This window comes from Choristoneura fumiferana, chromosome 8, assembly GCF_025370935.1.
Source record: "Choristoneura fumiferana chromosome 8, NRCan_CFum_1, whole genome shotgun sequence".
Classification (NCBI taxonomy): domain Eukaryota; kingdom Metazoa; phylum Arthropoda; class Insecta; order Lepidoptera; family Tortricidae; genus Choristoneura; species Choristoneura fumiferana.
The window spans coordinates 5623935-5644306 of NC_133479.1; the positions used below are offsets into that span (position 1 = coordinate 5623935).

Genomic DNA, 20372 nt, shown 5'->3' on the forward strand with positions numbered 1-20372 from the left:
GAAAAGACTCATGGTTTCGTGCCTTTGCTCTAAAAAAAAAAGTTGTAGAAAACTGGTTTACTATTGCTTTTTTATGAAATTGTGTGTAAATCAGCAAGTGTGTCAGTTAGTAGTAATGTAAACACCATCACTCAGGGAGATCCGCAGCACCAGAGGATTGCCGATGAGTTGCCAGCCTACACGGTAAAGATAGCACACCAGACGTGCTAGTAATTTCACCGGCTATCTATCTCCATGCCTGAACATAGCAGCGCAAGCACTGTTACTTGACGACAGGATTAGTGAGTAAGATGGTGGTAGCAATAGGTCTACTCGTACTTATTGCTAAATTGGTACTCTTTCTGCGCAATAAAGAAAAACAGATATTGCAGATATCTACAAATTGTTATATTTACACAAACAACTGCATTCTTATTATAAACTGGGTAAAACGTGGCCGTGTACGAGTATGGCAGGCAGACAAGTAAAATTTAGGTCTCAAGGCCAGAGTGATAGGTTTTTTGAGTTCAGTCGCCTTAAACGCCAAAGACACTAGGTCCCTGCTGTTGTGTACTTGTTTTAGTTTGTTTTAATTTTAATATGAAGCGCTAAAAAGCGGGTAATAGTTATTTGTGCAACAAGAGAGCAAAGTTGTTTTTTGTTGCGAGTGTTGATTTTGAATCCCGAGTAAGCGAAGGATTCTATAATTGAATCACGAGCGTTAGCGAGTGATTCTAGGTTAGAATCCTGAGATCAGCAAGGGATTTAAATACACGAGATGCAAAAAAACTTTGGTCTCGTGTGACACATACAATTTTTCACCTCAGCAGCGAGAACATAATTTAAATGTAACATAAGAATTAAAACCACATATACCTACCTGTTTACAAAAACAAACACATTTTTTTTAAATAGAATCCGATTATTATCAAATATAATAATTACATTTAAAACCATAAAAAGAGTCCAGTAGCTACAATACAAATCGCATACTCATAACATGCAATCTTAACTTCTTGTACTTATGTCACACTTATTTTTTAATACTGCAAAAAGCCTCATCTCGGGGTAATTGAAAAGGTTGAAACAATTAAACCTTTAAATATGATTTTTATTAAGATTTCTATTACATAAACATAAATAGATTTGTTAAAAAATCATTCAATTAAACAAATAATAATTATACTGTAGAGGCAGTATACGGAATTCTTTTATAAAAAAAAAACAAAAGAAGCGGCTTTCGTGCAACGAGGTTGCATACTATATTAAAAGATCGGGAAAATTTACATTTTGGAAATATTTCGATATATTTTTAATACCAAAAATTTAATTTAAGTTTGTAATCGACAAATTTGATCCTATCTCTTGCTTTTTTCGAGTTGAAGTGAAATGACAGATCAAAGTAAAGTTCAAATATTTGGAATTCAGTGAGTAGACCCAACACTGTACTCAGCATTTAAAAAAAATAATTAAAAAGTTACTTTGTCTCACGGAGTGAGCAAAATGCGATTTTGCTCACTGATTTCTCATAGCAAAACCTGCCTGTTTGAGGTGCTGAGGTGAAAAAATAATTATGGACGACTGAGAAGGAAGGGCCGAGGGCCCAGATAGTGCCGGATTTTCGCCGGCTTAAAACCCGGCGGCACGTCCCCAGCTCCCTGGGGCTGGCCTGAGTGAATGGGTTGATATTGAACCAGTGAATTACATCTGCTGCCTCAGCTGATCTTAGCATCATGTGAGATAGAGCTTGATTGCTTCCAAAAAAGGGTTCGATGTTAGGTTTTTTTTTTATAGCAGCCCGGATAATATTGCTTCACAAATGATTTTTGATCCTCGATGTTCCTATAAAAAATGTTTATTATGAACTTTCATTATTATGCATACAACTACAGTTAGGTATACATTCGGTAGTTAAAATATTATGTATTTCATTTTTCTGATAAATAATTGAATGCATTCTTATAATTATTATGAGTGTTTTTATTGAATTTAAAAGTAAATTTAAAAGTTTTATGACTAACTTATCAGGTGACTATCAATCATTATGACCTGCGAAAAAAGACCTTACCAACTATTATTATAAACTTTATTGCTTTTAATATGGAATGGTATACTATATGGACATCGAATGTTTAAACTAACCAATTTTATGACTTACAATAATTATGACCTGCGAAAATCGTAACTTCACTTTATACTGTTTAATGTGATAATATGACTTGCAAAAATTATTATTATTAATAATTATTGCTCAGGGACTATCAATGCTAGAAAGCTGTAATTTTGCACGGATATATAATGTAAACTATGCCGACAAAATGGTACAAAAAAAAATAAAAAAAAAATTTTAGGGTACCTTCCATAGACGTAAAGGGGGTGATTTTTTTTCTCATCCAACCCTGTAGCGTGGGGTATGGTTGGATTGGTCTTTTAAAACTATTAGGGGTTTGCTAAGACGATTTTTCGATTCAGTGATATGTTTGCGAAATATTAAACTTTAAAGTGAAAATTTTCATTAAAATCGATCGTCCCCCCCCCCTTCTAAAATCAAAAATCAGGATGGTAGTAAGTATATCAAACTTTCAAGGAAAACTATAACGGCTAAGTTTGCTTGAGAATTATTAGTAGTTTATGAGTAAATAGCAGCATAAGGTATAAAATATACCTAAACTTGGAAGATTCCCTAAGATTTAGAAAAATATTACTTAATTTTTTCGTAATGGCTACGGAACCCTATTTTGGGCGTGTCCGACACGCTCTTGGCCGGTTTTTCTAAATTTTCTTCCATAAAAACCTTCTCCTGACAATAACGAACACAACAAAAAAAGAATTAGCTATATCGATACATCCGTTTCCGAGTTTTAAGCTTAGCAAAACATTTGACGATTCATTATTTTTATTTATATAGAAGATTTATATAGATTATTTTAATATTATTGCAAAAATAATAGCGAGACAGTAAGCTTTCTCTTGTCGATGATTATTTAAACGAACATTTAGTTCGAGGTCAAGTTTGTTAACACGAGTCTTTTTAAAATATTCACCCCTTTCTTATTCATAAAGATAAACTAACCTGTTATAGCTATATATCTGGCAAAAGGCAAATGTCCAAGTTACATATAAAGTTTTTTTTTTATTCGGCTGGATGGCAAACGAGCAAGTGTGTCTCCTGATGGTAAGAGATCACCACCGCTCATAGACACCTGCAACACCAGGGGGATTGCAGATGCGTTGCCAACCTAGAGGCCTAAGATCTGATACCTCAAGTGCCAGTAATTTCACCGGCTGTCTTACTCTCGACGCCGAAACACAACAGGGCAGGCACTGCTGCTTCACGGCAGGATTAGCGAGCAAGATGGTGGTAGCAATCTGGGCGGACCTTGCACAAGGTCCTACCACCAAGATAGACTAGTTATCTACTAATATTAAGATGTCTAACTAAAAAAAGGTGTTATGACATATATAATATAGCCACTGACCACATGTAGGTACTTATGGCGGCTACTTAACTTAAGACAATTTGTGTGCGGAAATCATTTTGTTTTATATCCCGAAGGAAGATGCTATTAACCATTGAAGAGTTCTCCCTTGCGGAGACGATACTGGCCGGACTGCCAGAATTTATTTTAGTATCCGATTATTGTATTTTCACTAGTCTTACATATGCATAATTTCAGCTCAATTGGCTACCGCAAGGACTAGATATAAGGTAAACGTCCCATGTCACTGACCCAGTAGTTGTCATCTTTATTTTTATGTCATAAAAAATAGTATACATAGAGGTGAGAGTAGGGTGTCAACTATTGGGTATTAGCATGTCGAGCCCTGGGACATTTAGCTTATGTGAAGTTAAATAAAAGCCTTTAAAACCAATTTAGAAGTCTTTTGATTTCCTAATTACTGTGGATCAAAGTAATCGGATCTCTGGCGATTCATCATTATTAGACATCGGATTATATGCTCTATCAAAATGCCAAAATATGCATGCAAATATGCACAATCATAAAAACAGTGATTATTAGAATTTAAGTTTATTTTCACATATTATTTGATATTTTTTTGATGAAGGTATGGATACTTTTATATAGGATGCTTTTCACAAATCTTGCAGAAAATCACTGTGCCATCAGTCGTAAATTGGCCTGGGTAATTTTTTATCCAAGATTAAAGTCAGCGTATTTTTTTTCACAGGCTGCTTTATGTCACCAAAAATAAGATTTTCGTGGATAGATAAACTAATACAGCGAGCGAGAAAGAACTGTATAAAAAAATCTCTGTAAAAACGGCTTAATACAACACGCCTAACGCGTATAACAACTGAAATAAGGACTGTCAATGAAAAAGTATCAAAATATGCAATAACGCTATAAAAATAGAATTATATGCATTTGCATATGCAAACATGCAAATGCAATAATCCGTTGTCTAATCATTACCAATCAATTACCAGTCAACTATAACAGCAGTTATCGCGGATCCTCAAGTGCGGTCACGCTTCGTAATCATTACCTCGCTAAAATGGTTACAAGTACATAACGTTCATTATTTAATAAAATGCCTTACATGTTCAAATTTTGGCTCTGACCATGCTCTAGTTTCTTACGAATTTGTCCTAGATTGTTACTGATGGTCGTAAGTGCGACAAAGGCTGGGCTAGATGATCGGCAGGTTCCAGCTCAAAATTCTGACAAAAGCTTTGAAATCTCGACCTTTTTAAATTTTTTCGATCTAGATACCCTACTTAGGTTTGATTTTTTTTATCAAAAATATTTTGTTACTTTCTATTTTGTTGACTAATACCCTATGGACCACTTAGTTGTTTAAAAATAAGGATATTTTATTTTTATTATATTTATTTATTATATAATAACAAGCAAATAGTCTTAGCAAGTTTCAATATAAATTCGCTAATACTGTTAACTTTTATTTTACTGTAAATTATTACATTATTTATGCCGGGGCCTTTGTCAAAGTTACACATAAAATACTATGTTTTTGTCTGAGTTCGGCTAGCTAGGTACCTACGTTTGAGAGACACATTCACATATATTATTACAAACGTAGTTCCGTTTCCGTATAATAAGGCAGACCCAACTTTACATTACTTTTTTTTGTTACGAACTGTAAATTAAAAAAAAAAACATTTTCTGCACTAAATAATATATCACAAAAAAGGATTTTTTCTCAGCAAGTGTTTTTGTAGTCAATATTTCATCCTAAGATTATAATATAACTTACTTTTACTTACTTTTTGTTGAATAATCCGAGATGATTTTAAATTAAACGAAGTGACCTGGTATAGTAGGTTATCTTACATAATTAAAAAATAGTTAATACTTTAATGGAAGGAGGATTTCTGTCGATATATTATTACACATTGAGATAAACGTAATATCACCGTAAAATATAATATACCTAGTGCCATCCACAAAGACGCGTGATTTTGTGAAAATTAGACATAATGACATTGTAATAAAAACCACGGCACGCGTCATCGTGAATGACACTACTTATATAATATAAAATAGACCTTGATTTTATGGCCGTTTGTTCTTCGATATAGGAAAATGGCTGTAACTTTTTAATCCATGTGAACTATTTATGAATATTTTCACATTATATGTACTTGTACCTATTAAAATCTGTGAACTTCTTTTTTTGAAAACTACAAAATTAATAACATTAATTATGATTGTTTTTTTTGGAGTCTCTTTGTATTATTTATTTCAACTCCAAATTTGTTACTTTTACGGGTATCCCGTGAAACCATATCGAAAATACAAACTGAGACATGGATGCACAGAAAAACCAGAAAAAGAGACCAGCACTGGGAATCGAACCCAGGTCCTCAGCAATCCGTGCTGCGTGCTATAAACCCTACACCACTGCTGGACCAGGTGGTGGTAGTGGTAGCACGCAGCATGGATTGCTGAGGACTTCGATTCCCAATGCTGGTCTCTTTTTCTGGTTTTTCTGTGCATCCATGTCTCAGTTTGTATTTTCGATAACATTATAATGTTTATTTAATGATTATTTTGGTTTACTAATGATTCGGCGAAAATTATTTAGCAAAATATTAGCTCCCAAACTATTTATCCCATATTTTTATTTAGGCGAAATGTTATTTCCCAACTCAACATTTGATAAATTATTATTATTCAAATTATTACCTGGGTTTTTTTTAAGATGTCGTTTAAGTTTTGGTCAAACGTATTGATTGGCATACCTTAACTTAGCAACATATTGAATGGCATACAACCTACTTTCTAGTGGCAGTTATCTGGCTGCTATAAAAAAAAAACCTAACATCGAAGGCTAAGGCGGGAGCTACGCTCCGCTTCGCTCCCGCCTTAGCCTTCTGAACCTAAACTATCCAAGTCGCTTCTGCTCCGAGCCGTCTTGCTCGCTCGCTTCGCTCGCTCGCACTAATTTTAAAGTAAAACCTGGCAATATAAAAATTGGCCAAATGTTATTTGACAATTTGTTATTCGCCTAAGCCAATCATTTGCTACATAATTATTTGCCACATAAAAGTGTAATGAAGTAAAATTTTGCAATATAAAATTGTTGCGTAATAAGAAAAATGCGGTGTAAAGTTATGCCAACGAATTGTTTGCCAAATGAAACTTTGGCGAAAGATTGGTTGCTAAGTGAAATTTGGCGAAACATATTTCGCCGAAAAGGCAGTACACCGATTATTTTATATATTTGTAGCACTCCATATTTCATTCTTACTAAAGGTAACCACGATCAACATCCCGTAACAAACATGTCTGATGTAGTCAACCGTGAGTTAGGTATTAAAAAACTGTTGTTATAAAGTCCATAACTATAACATGAAGAGTATGTACTTATGTAGAATTACAAGTCGGAAGCTGGAGGTGTAAACAAACATGAATAGCCATACCTACATTATCTATACCGCATTATTTGCGGAATTGGATCTAGGTACCCCAACTATATTACGCTTATTTCCGGACTTATGTATCATTGTCATTTTGTTGTAAGCACTGTGAACTGGTGAGTTCGCTCAAGTATTAAAGTGTCAAAAGAAACAATTCCTTCATACCTTCCTTTATTTTAAACTAGGGCGCACATCTTTTCAGATTTGTGAGGACTTTCCGCCTTTCGTATTCACTAAGAAATTGTTGGTTGGTGCGATGGGAAAATAAGAGAATAAATAATTATTTTCCTTGTAAGTAACGATAGTAAATTGATTTTGATTTAAGCTCGTTAGTAAAAATAAGGCCACTTATTATTCAAAATCAGTATGACATTGACAACACTGACAGTTTATTTTGTTATCTAAGGAATTTATTAATTGAAAATGTAGTTCATATCATAAAACAGAGATGGTATGTTGATTGATTTATGTTATAGAATCCCAACGTACTCATTTATCTTTTTATGTTATATTACCTCGTAATGCTCGATTCTGTCGCAATTGATATTTGTTCAAATCATGATTTACCGTTTAATTAGTAGGTAGTGATGTTTTAACCATATTTCATTAACTTTTCTAAAACTTTCTTTTCAGTATCATGATATGTTTAAAATAAAAAGGTATACTTTGAATGAAAAATAAACACTTGACAAGATGTTTTTATATTTACTTATCAAAAAAAAACACAAAAGCCAGATTGCAACTTTTCAATTTTATATGTTTACTTATATACGTATAAATTGTAAATTTAGGTTTGTTTTGTGATTAATGTTTTAATATTTTAGAGTCACCAAGGTTAAATAAAGTCGGGTCGTTTCACATCAAAAAATATGAATGTAATAAAATCACTATTAAAATGTTCCTATTATGTACTTAGACTTTCATTTTTAACAATGAAAAGACAACAGTTATTGCATGTGATATATATTATATTCAAGATACGCAGATAGATACAGAAATTAACCATGTTAGAAAGAGGCGATTGTTGCACATACAGCATGTTTCTTATTACATCTTTTCTTAACGATGCCAAAGGACAGCAAGCACATCAACGCGCAGGGCGTCTATAGCTACTTCACGTGATCACGTCGGTTGGTATTTACTGAGACTGTATGTACCCAAAATACTTATAACAAGTTATCAAGAATTTTCTCATTACATAAGTATTGCCGAAAGTAGCACCGCCTACACGGCAATTCCCAAAGATTCGGCAAACAAGAATTACAACAAGATACGACAACAAAATACTTAGTCACATTTTCTCAGACAATGTTGAGACCTTGAAAAATTCACGGTTACGTTTCTCGGTACATAGAGAACTGAAAATATGTAGCACATTAGCACCGAGATAGTCGTGTTTATTGACGTTACATCAACATTAACAAATTATAGATCTCCCTTTGAAACGCTTACGCTGTTTACATGCCCTTTCAGATAACGCTGATATTCTCTGTCGCTTTTCCAGTTTTCCACATTGCAGGAACGATACGCTACCAATTTGCAATGGTCTTATTTATATCAACGTATCTTCCGAAACAGTGACGTTCTAACTCGGCCGGGTTGTAAGAGCCCGCTCGAAGTGGCCTACGTGACTCGCTGTACCCCGGCAATGGTGTCGTGGCGCCAAATAAATTGCCATCCTATTAATGTTATTTTATCAAATACCACAATTAACTGAATGGAGAACGATACCGCCCGTCTACCCTTACACATTTTAGTTCAATAATAACCTTCAATCGTTATATAATAGTAGAAAAACGCACGTGTCTAAGCCTAACACCATCAGCTGATTTAGTTAGATACTCACCCCATGAATTGGCAAAGTTGATGCAAAGGGCTAGGATGGCGAGGCAACACTTCGTTTTGCACATTTTGTCTCATAAATTTTGGTACAGATTGATTCAAAAACACATTAGACTGGGTATTAAAAGTGCGAGTTTCAGCACAATGTGAGATAGAGGGCGCGCACGTCCGCGCCGTCTGCGTGCTCGTCCGAAACTAAATAAAACGCGGTCACCGGTTGCACCGAGGCTAGAGAATACGACAATAGGTTCATTGAAGATAGTTTCGACGCATGCGGCTTGCTGTTATCGCGAGTAATCTCAGCGTGGGAGGTCGTGCTGCGGATATTTCACGATTTCGGATTCGGCGATATGCTAGTTAACAGGTGTTAATTTTATGTACTTAATTAGTTTAATTCATAAAAAAAATGATTAATTGATATTCAGCGTCAGCTCAGCAGTCATAGTTGCTATACCGGTATTGAGTGTGACTTGTTGTCAAATTACTTCCATAAAATTATACATTCTGACACGTGAGCGTTAACCAACGTCATCTATTGACACTGGGATTTTTAAGAATTGTTTTGACTATGTACAGGGTTTTTTTAGAATAATTGTAATGATCTTTTTGCCTAAACTTAACTTAATACCAACTAAAAAAATACGAAAAATAAGTACAACTAAAACACATCGAAAGTTAACTATTAAGTAAGCTAAACTTACTGCTAGGTTAGGCAATGGGTTCCATCCAAATATCAGTGTGGGCTAGGCATTACCAGCGCAGGTTTCCAGACTAGGTAGTCTCTAGAAGAGATTTTTTTTTTAAAGTCCGTACATATATAATTGCTGCAGAGCGGTGGTGAAGCTCAATCAATGGTTATAACTTAGGACTTGATGTGAAGGCAGTTTTTTCAGAACAAACATTAAGAAAATTATTAAAATCTTTTTTTTTTATTCGACCGGATGGCAAACAAGCAAGTGGGTCTCCAGATGGTAAGAGATCACCACCGCCCAAAGACACCTGCAACACCAGGGGGATTGCAAATGCGTTGCCAACCTAGACGCCTAAGATACCTTAAGTGCCAGTAATTTCACCGGCTGTCTTACTCGGTATACCTTTACTTGCCCGAATTTCATGTGCTATAATATTCAACCGTCATAATATTGTTTCTTATAAATTCATTTTCACTACTCATTCATTATTTACCATATTAATCAAATGACAAAATCTTTGTTTCCCATAATATTCATCATCCCAGCCTATATACGTCCCACTGCTGGGCACAGGCCTCCTCTCAGAACAAGAGGGCTTGGGCCATAGTTCCCACGCGGGCCCAGTACGGATTGGGAACTTCACACACACCATTGAATTGCTTCGCAGATTTGTGCAGGTTTCCTCACGATGTTGTCCCATAATATTAATTTCAGTAATTTCATTTTTCATAATCTTTGTAAGCCATAAGTATCACATGCCATAATATCATTTGCCATCCATGTAAATGGTGAGTATCGACACTATATACTAATAAATCCCATACGTCAAACAAGCCTTTGAATTAGGTAAATTTTAATCACAAAGATTACGTTTGGTAAGAATTGCGACATTTGATTTGTGTGAGCGAGCGAAGCGAGCGAGCAAGACGGTTCGGAGCAGAAGCGACTCGGATAGGTTAGGTTCCGAAGGCTAAGGCGGGAGCGAAGCGGAGCGTAGCTCCCACCTTAGCCTTCGATGTTAGGTATTTTTTTTATAGTAGCCCGAATAATAAAGATAATAGATAGATTAGTAATAGAAAAAAGCAATTTTAATCAATCATAATCAAAATAAACACTATGTAGTATGGCGTTTGAATATTCTATTAAATAATATTATTGCACTTTATAATATGGAAAACAATACGTATTGCATTCGTATCATTGTGACATCTAATTTTCGGGAAAATAAGAATATATCAAATAAATTTTCTAGTAAACGAAATATTCGGCCAAATGAAGTTTCCGGCATATGAACTTAGGGCAAATGGAATTATAACTTTCGGGCAAACAATAGGTAACCCCCTGCTTCTCTCTGCTAACCCTGAATATTAGTAGAAATCTACAAATTTGTACGGAAACGTGGTTTCTGAGTCCTATTCGCACTTGACCTTTTTTTTGTGCCACAACTGTAACATAAAAATTTACGAAAATGTTGGGTAAATATTTTATCTCATTTACTTATACCTACCTTAATACTGCCATAATTAAATCCTGGAAATTAGGAACATAATATAATTCAAACTTTCAAGATTTATTGTAACAGATTTTGTTTCAGATAATTTGTAGTGGGAAAAGGAAGTAAACGACTCAGGCGCAGGAAGTAACCACATCGTGACCGGAAGCGATCTGTCGCTTAAGAGCCTTACATTCTACTGATTTTATTTTTTATTAATATATAATCTAATTTATGTCTAAAGGTAATAAATTTTTAATTTCAAGGTTGAATTCAAAAACACGCTGTATATAAGTTCCTGTCTGGAACTCATATGTATACATTTGGTCGTATTGTAAGTAACTTTAATGCTAGTTTTTTTTTCCGAACATGAATGTGAAATAAGCTATCATTACTAAGTGTGACTGAGAGAGAGTGATTTTTACTACCTACCTGGAAAAAAATTAAATTCAGTGCAGATTACTCAACTAATTAATATATTGTGGTATAATATTTCTTTAATTAGGTCATTTTTACAATTGATGAAAGACAAAAAGTTACAAAACGTTATCAACTTAGCAGCATGGTCACCCTACATTCATTGCATCAATTTGACAAGTTCTCATAAAGTAAGATAGTAGGAATTTGTTTTTATAAAGAAGTCCTGTAGGTAAACTGACTTGTAGGATGAATCAGGCGTCGGGTGATAATAATTTTGGTTGAAAAACGTTAAATTTTATATATTGATGAAAACAATAAAAATCTGATAAAATGCCATGTAATTTATACCTATTTCAAACAAAGGGGTAAGAAAACTGGAGATTATCGCTAAGAATAATGAAGAAAGTTATATTAATCTCCAAGCTTTTATTGTAATCGTCTAAAAAAATAAAAACTTGCAAGATTTGACCCGTACATTGCAAGTTAATTAAAAGCTTTTGATATTAATTTATTACTCTAGTGCAAAAAAAGTAATTTTATGTCGCCTAAGTAGTATCCATCATAAAAACAAAGTTTACGAGCTTGAAAGTAAAAAAAAAAATCATAGTCGCACTTTAAGTAAAATATTGTAGAAAGAAGTTAGTAAAAAATAATACAAATAATTATAAAAAGAATACTACGTATTGTGTGAATCACCTAATTAATTAATTATAAAAGGTTACTTTTGTAATTGTTTCAATCAAGTTAAATGCAATCTTGTGTGGAAATAATCTCTGAAACCTTGTGCTGAAACCGGTTCCTGTATTATAGTATGTTAATAATTAGAAAAGAGTGGCTAAGATCATGTCGGACAGGCCCAAGATAAGGTTCTGTAGCTGTTACGAAATATCAAATAGGCACCTTGCCGTAATACCTGCAGGGCTACTACGAAACTCAAAACTCGAAGTTCGTATCGTACCGTCCCTCTCGCTCTCGTATTAAATGGTATAAGTGTCAGAGACACCGCACGACACGAACTTCAAGTTTCGAGTTTCGTAGTAGCCCTGCTGATATTTTGGTGAGTGGTTTGAATAGATACTTACTTATTTTTGCAATCGACTGTCCTAGAACTAATTACTTTGTTTTGGCGCCATCTATTATATGTCTCTTGTAACTTGAGTGTAACGTGCGTGATTGCTAAACCGGTACAAATAGTTGAAAATGAAAAACAACGCTCCGTGAAGTTTAACTCAGTACGCCCGCTTGACGCTAGATGGCAGTGTCAGTCTCTTCTAAACATTTATAAAATTGATAATGAATGGAATGGTGTATATAAACCGTCATGAGGCTCAAAAATATCTGATTAGATGGAGAAAAAAAAACCGGCCAAGAGCGTGTCGGACACGCCCGAAATAGGGTTCCGTAGCCATTACTAAAAAATTAAGTAATATTTTTCTAAGGATTTTGTATGGTGTACTGAATCTTCCAAGTTTAGGTATATTTTATAGCTTAGGCTCTTAAACTACTAATACTAATAATTCTCAAACAATCTTAGCTGCTATTATTTTCCTTGTATACTTTGATATACTTACTACTATCCTGAATTTTTTCAAATTTTTCCACCCACCGGTTTAGATTTTAGAGGGGGGGGGGGCGCTCGATTTTAATGAAAATTTGCACTTTAAAGTTGAATATTTCGCAAACAAATCACTGAATCGAAAAATCGTCTTAGCAAACCCCTTATGGTTTTAAAAGACCTATCAATATAGGGTTGGATGAGAAAAAACAACACCCCCACTTTACGTCTATGGGAGTTACCCAAAAAAAAATTGTTTTTTATTTTTTTATTGTACCATTTTGTCCGCATAGTTTACATATATATCCGTGCAAAATTACAGCTTTCTAGCGTTGATAGTCCGTGAGAAAAGCCGCGGACGGACAGACAGACAGACATGGCGAAACTATAAGGGTTCCGTTTCTGCCATTTTGGCTCTGGAACCCTAAAAAAGGGTTTTGTACCATTACCTATCTATACAATATTAGACATTAGCAAAAAGAACGGCAAAAAAATCACATTTGTCGTATGGGAGCCCCCCTTAAATATTTATTTTATTCTATTTTTAGCATTTTTTTGTTATAGCGGCCACAGTTAGGTATACATAATCTGTGAAATTTCAACTGTCTAACTGTCACGGTTCATGAGATACAGCCTGGTGACAGACGGACAGATAGAAGTCTTAGTAATAGGGTCCCGTTTGTACCCTTTGGGTACGGAACCCTAAAACCATGGACCACTTTGTATGAAGTCTTTTGTTAAAGCTAAGAGCTGAAAGTTATTTCACTAAATACGTTTATATTACTTATACCTACTAGCCGTTACCCGCGACTCCGTCTGCGTAGAATTCGGTTATCGCTATCCCGCAGGAACTATGCATTTTCCGGGATAAAAACTATCCTATGTCCTTCCGCGGGACTCAAACTAGCTGTATGCCGAATTTCATTTAAATCGGTTCAGCGGTTATGACGTGATGAAGTAACAAGCAAACATGCAAACAAACAGACTTAAAAACTTTTTATTTATAACTAGCCGTTACCCGCGACTCCGTCCGCGTAGAATTCGGTTTTTACTATCCCGCTGGAACTATGAAATATTCCGGGATAAAAACTATCCTATGTCCTTCCCCGGGACTCAAACTAGCTGTATACCGAATTTCATTTAAATCGGTTCAGCGGTTTAGACGTAATAAAGTAACAAACAAACAAACAGACTTACAAACTTTCGCATTTATTATATTATATGTGGGATATTAGTGGTATAGTGGGATATTAGTGGCTTTTTGTGCCCACTAAGTTAAATTCTATTGCAGAAATGAAATGACGTAAAGGCTGGGCTGGATTTAGAGGTCTGGATAAGTTGAGGTATAACGAAGAAGTAGAGGCCCCTAAGGCAAAAATACTTTGTAATATAAAAACGGGAAAATGGCTGACTCGTCGATTTTTTTTTATGGATGAATCTCTATTTCCTAGTGCCCGCTTCCTTGTGGAGGTCCCGGGGCTGCAATAGACTTTGTCAGTTTTTCACTATCTCTAAAACGGCTGAACCGATTTTGATAAAACCCATCGCTAGAAAACCTGATTTCAAATAAAAAAAACCGAATTCATATGGGTCCAGCCGTTTAAGAGCTATACGTTATTTCAATCCAATTTATAAAAAGTGTAAACATAGACGCCATTAACCCAACCACAGACATTTTAGTGATGTGAAAACCTAGAACCTAGTGCAAAATAATTAATCTGTTCAGTAAATCGATTATTTTATTAATTGAATAGATCAAAGTATTTTTGTCTATTTTATTACATACAATACTTGATTTAATTTCAAAGACTGTTTATTCAATTATAAAAGCAGTAGCTATTTTTAATTTTAAGGTAAGTAAATAAAAATCGCTTAAATTCAATCGAGCATTAATCGATTTTTGAAATGTCAAATTTTCCACCATCTCTACGCTAGTCTATGCTACTACAGATTATACACATGTTTCACACATGTTTCATTCAAGAAATAATGTCAGATTTTGACGAAGATTATTCAAATGATAATTAAATATTGAAATCAAGTGAATTTTGGTGAAAAAAGTGATTAGATGTCTAGTTAAAAGACATGAATTATAGATAAATGTGTTATTGATTCGATCCAGTGGGAGTTTATACAAGAATTTTGATGAAATCGGTTTGTTTACATAAATTGGATTGATATAAAATATACGGTGCCACAGACAGACAGACAGACACACATAGCGGTCAAACTTATACCCTCTTTTTGCGTCGGGGGTTAAAAATGGGTTTCACCAGAGAATACACCTTACCGTATACTTACACAGCTTAAGCGATAAGATACTGTTATCGGATTAACTTGGAATTTGGTACACATTAAATTGGTGGTAAGTGACAATGCAAGTACAGTCGACAAAAAGTACAGTCAGCAAAAAAGCAACAATCCTTTTTTAATACTAAAAGGGTTATATTTTTGGCATTTTGACTACAAAACCCTAAAAACTTCAAAGATCATTAGCCAGAACAAACACAGAATGTTCTTCAAACATTCAACGTAAACATCACGTGTCTCAATCGTATACAGAAGACAAAGTTGTTGGATAAATCCGGGAATTTTGCGGGCGCTTCCTTGAATCGAAATCAGGTGCATAAGCCTAGACGTATCTTATATCCGTTACGTGGCCGTTGCAGACGAATCTGCGGGCAACAATCTATATACTTAGCTTTTAGACGGGGTGTTCTTTTTATTATAATTTTTATTTTTTAACCCGCGACGCAAAAAGAGGGGTGTTATAAGTTTTTAACTCCCGACGCAAAAACAGGGGTGTATAAGTTTGACCGCTATGTGTGTCTGTGTGTCCTTGTGTGTGTCTGTCTGTGGCACCGGTTTTTTTATTTGAAAACAGATTTTCTAGCGATGGTTCTTAGACATGTTTCATCAAAATCGGTTAAGCCGTTTTGAGATATTGAACTTTGAAGTGACAAAGTCGGGGGTTTTCCGACTGTTTGTATAGTAACATGTATATTTAGTTAAGGTATAGGTATTATACTTGGTTTGGATAGGAATTTAATTGTAAACAAACTTCAGCTGTAAGATTTGGTACTTTCAAGGATTTTAAACATTTTACTTATCTATCATTGTAATACAAACTAGACTAGTGTATTTCAATACAGAAATGTAAACGTTTAGATAGTTTATTGGGGAAAATTCAACATTTAAGACACCATTTGACATTGTTTTGTTTAGATTTAGTTACCCAAACCAAGTATAGGTTAGTTATTTTAGACCTCTTTTTAATTTCATGTGTTTGATGCTAATATTATGTATAGTTGTTAAATAAATTGAGTCATCAACGCCCAGCCTTAGCTTATGATTGTTATCACTTGTGTTTAAGGCGTAAAATAAGGAGTAAGAAAGGATTTTTCGATTTTTTCCTTCCTTCGAGTTCCTTCCAAGTTCGTCATTTTTGAAGCTAGAAGCATAAAAAAAAATTGTAAGCTAAAAATTAGAGATAAGGAAACATAAGCATAACCTTTTATAAAATTTGCCCCCTGAATGGGTGAAACGGGGTTTAAAAAAAAAAACCCGGCTAAATGCGAGTCGGACTCGCGCACGAAGGGTATTCGGTACCATCTTTACAACATTCATTAGACATTAGCAAAGAACGGCAAAAAAATCGCGTTTGTTGTATGGGAGCCCCCCTTAAATAATTATTTTATTCCGTTTTTAGTATTTGTTGTTATAGCGGTCATAGTTATACATAATATAGTGTTTATTTGTTAGTTGATAATTAATAATTGTTTAGAACGCCTTAATGCTAAAATTACTTCCCTTCTCTATTTTGCACGTGATAAGATATAAGTTTAATTAATAAGCCGTTCTACATGTATATTATATATATACACCGGAAACACAGGAATCAATTTTCCTAGTTTAGGGTAATGTGTGTTACTTGTCTATTTTAATAAGTGTAGCCCATAAGTTTGTATTCATTGTATTTTTATCAAAAGATAAATAAATATTATTATTATTATTATAATCTGTGAAAATTTCAACTGTCTAACTATTACGGTTCATGAGATACAGCCTGGTGACAGACGGACGGACGGACAGCGAAGTCTTAGCAATAGGGTTTCCGTTTTTACCCTTTGGGTACGGAACCCTAAAATTATAATTAGATCATTCTGGTATGCAGTGTAAGTAATCCCATCGAAAGGTCATCGTCCGCCGCGTATAAGTAAATTAAACAGTGCAGGTTAAATGTGCTGGGTGAAGTCTTACGTAGTACCTTGGAAGATTATATTGGGTAGGTACACTAAATTTAAAATATACTAGGTGTTCTTGATTAATCTGGAATATTTATGTACTAGCTACGTATGTCTACGTAAGTCCATTTTACGAGCTACAGAAGACACCTTTTAAAGTTGACACCAAAAAATTACATTATTATGACACACACCCACACACACACACGCACGCACGCACGCACGCCGTATTCCCAAATGGGGTAGGCAGAGCACACGAAACGTTACCGCTTCGGAGCCACTTTTAGCAATTTTAAGTTTTAAGTTTGACAACAACGGTAGGTACAAGTAGTGTACAAGGTAGGTTGCTGCGTGTCGCCTACGGTATACCTTAACCTATATCCTCAGTCGGCTCTTACGACACCCACGGAAGAAATGGAGGGATGTTATTCTTAATCCGACACCACACGGGTAATATGACTACAGGATCTTTTTTGAGTATGTCCCCCTCCCCACCGTACACCAAAGAGTATTGTATACCACTCGTTATGTAGATGTCTATGGGCGGCGATGATTGCTTCCCATCAGGTGACACGCATGCTCGTTTTCCTCTATTAAATTAAAAATCTAGTTATTAAACTAGATTAGTGATTTATTGAATCTGGCGTTACCTAAGAGTACATTTCGGAGGTCCATATCAATGAACTAAAGCAACTGTTTTTTTTTAAAGTAAAGTAAAGTATTTTTTTATTCAACTGGATGGAAAACGAGCAAGTGGGTCTCCTGATGGTAAGAGATCACCACCGCCCATAACATCTGCAACACCAGGGGTATTGCAGATGCGTTGCCAACCTAGAAGCCTAAGACGGGATACCTTAAGTAAAAATTATTTATTACCAAACACCAGAAACAATTTTGAACATTAACATTAATTCGGCGACACCCACACTAGGCAGAGCCTGTATCGTGGAACTCAAAACATACCCGTCTGTCCCACTAGTCCCATTGAGTTGTCCCATCATGGGACAATACAGGGTTACCCTTAAAAGTGCGGCTTGAAAGAAACAGACACACTGATCTCTTGTAGATTAGTGATTAAGTCTTTAAGTAGGCAACACTGGACACCATTGAATTGACGTCCATTTTGCTATCAGTACACAAAATAGAATATCCTAGGCCTGTGTTGTGGACACAGCTAGCATTTCTACAAAATAGCTTACATGATGTCACATTTGCCGACGCGCATCTGCAGACGCAAGCTCACATAGAAATATCTCGTAAAATATTTCCTGCAATCCACAAAATATACGATATTTTTCCACAACCCCGCTTTGCAAGTTTAGTAAACATGCAGGGGTCCGGCTTAGTTCTGTTGATGTCGGAATCCAAGAATATTTTGCTGTTTTAATATATCATTTATCTAACATATTTTATTTAATATAGCTTTTATCTAACCTGCATTGTTCGTCTGTAAGTTGTCAGTTTCAAATGTTGCAAGTGAATTTCGCACTACCGTAAGTCAGATTGACTTGAAAATTTATGTAAGTATATAGAACTTTGATAATAATGCGGTAATTAAGTTCAAAGTCAAAGTCAATAATTGAGTTAATATTTTTTGAACGGCATCTCATTTTTATAAATTACTAGTTTTTGCCCGCGGCTTCGCCCAAGTGGAATTTGGTTCTCGCGCGCTGTTCCCTCGGGAACTGTGCATTTTTCCGGGATAAAAAGTAGTCTATGTCACTCTGTGGCCCATAAACTATCTCTATGCCAAAAATCAAGTCGATGCGTCGCTCCGTTTCGACGTGAAAGACGGACAAATATACACACAAACACACACACTTTCGTATTTATAATATTATTATTATAGTACGGGCTAGCTGTTCCCCGCGACTCGGTCCACGTAGAATTCGTTAATCGCTATCCTGAGGAATAATGTAATTTTCCGAGATAAAAGCTATCATACTTATGTCCTAGTACATAGCTTTACTTGGTTTGGGACTAGGTCAATTGGTGTCAAGTGTCCCATGATATTTTTTTTTTATGATATTTCTCGGGACTCAAACTATCTGTATGTATACTGACTTTCATTTAAGATGTTTGAGCAGTTTAGACGTGAAGAGGTAACAAACAAACATAATTTACAAAATAATATTAGTGGGATTTTGAATGAAGGGGAGAATCGATTTCCATCCGAAAATTTTTGTAATACCCAAAGCGTCATTACGCGACTACTCCGTCTAATATCAAATCAAACAAACGGAACAATGAATTTAACATTGAATCTTACACAAACGCCTAAAAACCATTGAACATAACACATAAAATATAACATCATTTCTATAACAAACAAGTATATATACCCCAACGAACACCGACCCCAAAAAACGTAAAGCGATAGGCATTAAATAATATTAATAAAATTACTGTGGGAACCATTGTGTTGGGACCCTCGGGGCTTAGCCACATAGGCCCTGCGATTGGGGCACGGAAAAAACCCACATGTGTCCCATTCATCTCAAGCCCAGTCTGGAGTTAATTTGCACTGCACTTGTCCGCGGCCCCCAAGGACACTGTTTTGTTATCATTGCGGGATTAAGGGGGGAATGAGACGAGTGCGGTTTAGAGCATTGGGAGAAGTTAAAATAAGATTTTGATGAAAAATATTTTTTGTATTTTTTACTGTACCGACTTGCATTGTCGTCCAACCTACGTACCGACGGTACAGTTGTTTTAAGAAATAAACTTTTTAAGGCGTAAATCGGTTTTAAGTTAATTAAATTCGGAACAGTCCACATAGGGTACAATAGTAATTACATAGATATTATTTATTATTTATTTGTAAACAAAAAATTACAGCATTACAGTTAAAACAAAAACAACAATGCGCTGTAAAATTCAAACTATACAAAACAAAAAGACATACAAAAATTACATAAAAAAATATTTATTAGGGATTTTTGAAAGTCGTCTTCGTCGCTACCCTAAAACGACGGAACACCACACCCTCCGGCCAGAAGTCGGAGCACAGGAACATCTGCTGGTGCAGTATACCAAAGCAGCAGTATAACAGGTGATGTATACTCCTACCAAAGCTCAAGTCTTTTGGAAAACGCACCTTGTTACGAGTGTCCATCGGTCGGCAGTGGTGATTGCTTTGCATCAGGTGATCCCCATGCTCGTTTTCCCCCCTTTTATATAAAAAAGTCAATTTCGCTACTAAAAGGGGGTTAAATTCGATTTCCAAGATTTTATCCACACTAAC

General features: G+C 35.2%; 1 protein-coding gene across 3 annotated transcripts in view; it reads right to left on the minus strand.

Moving 5' to 3' along the window:
• Positions 1-8939, minus strand: part of cue (Low-density lipoprotein receptor repeat domain-containing protein cueball) — a 35693-nt gene extending 26754 nt beyond the window's left edge. For 2 of the 3 annotated variants that reach the window (XM_074090797.1, XM_074090798.1), the window contains exon 1: positions 8730-8939. In XM_074090797.1, the coding sequence (XP_073946898.1) occupies positions 8730-8793 (64 nt within the window). In that variant the 5' untranslated portion in view covers positions 8794-8939. The remainder of the gene's footprint in view (positions 1-8729) is intronic. The other variant, XM_074090796.1, reaches the window with a different exon arrangement.
• Between the last annotated feature and the right edge of the window lie 11433 nt (positions 8940-20372).